Raw genomic sequence first — 2,925 nt, forward strand, 5'->3', positions numbered from 1 at the left:
GTGGTGGGGATTCACATCCCTAATGCATACAGTCAGCCTATTAATTAACATGTATTGTTGTGGTTGATAAATACATGCACAGCATTAATTGTACATTCAATGAACACTTTCTACCTCTTCTTTTAATAAAAGGACCTAAGATGACTTGGACTATGGCTAAATTAATGTTACGATTAGAGGAACACTTTAGTCAGTTGGCCGTGGTGAAAACAGTTTAGGGCGCCACACATACATTAATACTGATCACCATTGTGAACAAGTGCTGTCCTGTAGAAAAATGATTTCTTAAAAAGAGAGGGAAACCTGAAAAAGCAGTTTTGGAGTTATCATTGTATGACATAAACATAAAAAACATTGAATTTTCTTATTTTGTTCAATTAAATACACTATTTGAAGCATATATGATTTATAAATACTACTTACTCACTAGTATCCCTAGGAAAATAATTATAATGATCAGTGCCAGTGCAGGAAGTAGTGTGTTTTTAGCAAGGCAGACAATAAAGGTGTGGAGGTTGTGGTAGTAGATTGTAGCTGTGTGACTTCAGGCAGAAAAATGTAGTTTGCTTTCCATTATGAACTTAAAATGAATTATTATTATTAAGCATAACCCGATCTTTCCCTAACCTTATCCAAGTGTTTTAGTCGCCTAACCCTAACCAGACCCCGACGATAGTTTATTCCCCATAACCATGATCATTCCATTGACCACACAGCAGGTGCCAAACGCAGTTAATATGAAAGGTTTTAAAACAGTATACTACAAATTGATATGATTTACATTTCCTGTTGTCATACCACAAATATGATTGAGGTGGAGTGTTCACATAAGGTGACCAACAGTTACAGTAAAAGGGAAACCAAGACAGTCTTCAGCCATGCTAGCACAGCAGAGCTTTGAGCTAACTGCAAACCTCAGCATGCTAACATGCTCACAATGACAGTGTGACAATGTAGTTATTGAGATATTTCTACGTTAAAGTGGTGTGACAACAAATCTTCTGTGTGCTTGTTTTGTGGGTTGAAATTAGAATTCCGTCCAAAAATGGGTATGTAAAAGAGACAAATGTTTTGCTTTTTTAATATTGCAGCTCAAGTTTATATGAAGAATGTTGGTTGGAATGTTGTTTAGTTAAAAAAGTGAGTGATGTCCTCAACAGTACTGTACATGGCTGGTGCAGCTGAAAAAGTTACATCATATTCTGAAATTATGGATTGAATCATTTTATAAAAGTTACCATCCCCCCATTTTTTTTTTTTCAAAAACACTGGCGTTTTTCAGTTTTGGATGAAAATATTAATCTGGTGCACAACATTGTGGAACAACGCCCTTCCTCCCCCTGCACTGCCTGCATTTCACTGTGTAAGCCTGTCTAAGCCCTTATGATAAACAGTGTCTCGAGGAAATCCCATTTGGCTGCTGTTTAATCTGAATTTTCCAGTGTGTACATTTCAGTGGCAGCAGTGATTATGGTATTCTCTAGGCACTGTATACTGTATAAGCCTTACCTTTACTGGCAAGTCTTTAAGTACATAGCATGAGAGTGAAGCTATAATCACGGTTCTTTTGTTGGCCCTCCACCTGTACAGCGGCGGCAGTGGCTCTTAGCACCTTGTTTGGAAGTTAGCGGTGTCTGCCATCACTTAAACTGACTTAAACTCCGGGGTCAGCTTTTTCCACATACTCTGCCTTAAAATAGACTGGTGTTTACAGTTGCAGGTTAGTCGCACACGAAACTGGGTCTCTGAGCGGTTGGCTCTCACACAAACACACTCACGAGACACTACTTTATTTGGACGAAGCCGGAGTAAGTAGAGTATACGAGAGGCAGATCAGTGTCTTGTGTAAATACTGGCTGGATACAAAAGCTTGGTAGTTGTTCATCTGTTTGAAGAATACAACGCTTTTACCACATTTACTTTGCACAGCACAGTAATGGCCGTAATGTAAATATTGATCACAGCTTTGTGTGGTTTCCGTGGAGCAAGAAAAGTGCCTTCTGTGCTTCTCATGCAATGAGACGCTTTGGTAACATCTGTATGTGTATGCATGTGTGTGCGTGTTTCATCATATGAACCTGGCTGCTTTGTGTTTCCAGGGGCAACCAGAGATATCGGTTCAGCTCTGACCAGGATGTGCATGAGGCATCGCAGCATTGAGGCCAAACTTCGCCAGTTCACCAAGTAAGATACGTCCTTCCTTTCCTCCTCTTTATCCTTCTTGACCTCCTTCTTTTCCTTCCTTTCCTTCCTTTCCTTCCTTTCCTTCCTTTGCTGACCTTAAGGTAGGATGTGCATCTCCATCTCTGAGACTGAAGAAAAAGCAATTGCCAGTGCAATACGATTCACCCCTATTGCGATGCAGTGTGATTCGACACGATTTGATTCAATACGATGCAATTTAACACAATATGATGTGATATAAAGCAATATGATGTTATGCAATTCAATATTGTTGATATAGTTTGATTTTATATTCTGTATTAGGCACATTTCTAAATAATAAAGGCATAGGGCCTCTACTAAAATCTTAAATCTGTAAATTAATCATTTTTTACTAATGCAAAGATGTGAGAAATGATGCATCCCAAGTTCATCCAAAGCTGTATCTAATGCGCACCCTTTTAATCCTTGCAATGAATCTCACCATCCCTACCTTACACTGTAGGTCATCAGAGTTTTTCACAAGTCAAACCTTTGTGTGTATTTTCATCTGAAGCTGACCATGTTTCTAGAGTTATGATGGGTCAAATGCTTGGTGAGGTTTTCTTTTTTCTTTTTTTTTTTCAAGTCAACTCAACTTTATTGTCAAGTATGCTATACATGCATGACATACAGCATAGAAGAAATTTCAGTCCTCTCGGTCCCACGGTGTAAACAGGCAATAAAAAAAATAATTTTCTATATAATAGAAAAGACATAAAA

The 2,925-nt window shown here is 38.4% G+C and overlaps 1 protein-coding gene across 6 annotated transcripts in view; it reads left to right on the forward strand.

The window, feature by feature from the left end:
- mtss1lb (MTSS I-BAR domain containing 2b) overlaps positions 1 to 2,925 on the forward strand; it is a 71,722-nt gene that overhangs the window by 51,144 nt on the left and 17,653 nt on the right. For all 6 annotated transcript variants that reach the window (XM_035682146.1, XM_035682144.1, XM_035682149.1 and 3 more), the window contains exon 4: positions 2,100 to 2,184. In XM_035682146.1, the coding sequence (XP_035538039.1) occupies positions 2,100 to 2,184 (85 nt within the window). The remainder of the gene's footprint in view (positions 1 to 2,099; positions 2,185 to 2,925) is intronic.

This window comes from Morone saxatilis, unplaced genomic scaffold, assembly GCF_004916995.1.
Source record: "Morone saxatilis isolate NCDOM2014 unplaced genomic scaffold, NCSU_SB_2.0 Contig11, whole genome shotgun sequence".
Taxonomy (NCBI): Eukaryota; Metazoa; Chordata; class Actinopteri; family Moronidae; genus Morone; species Morone saxatilis.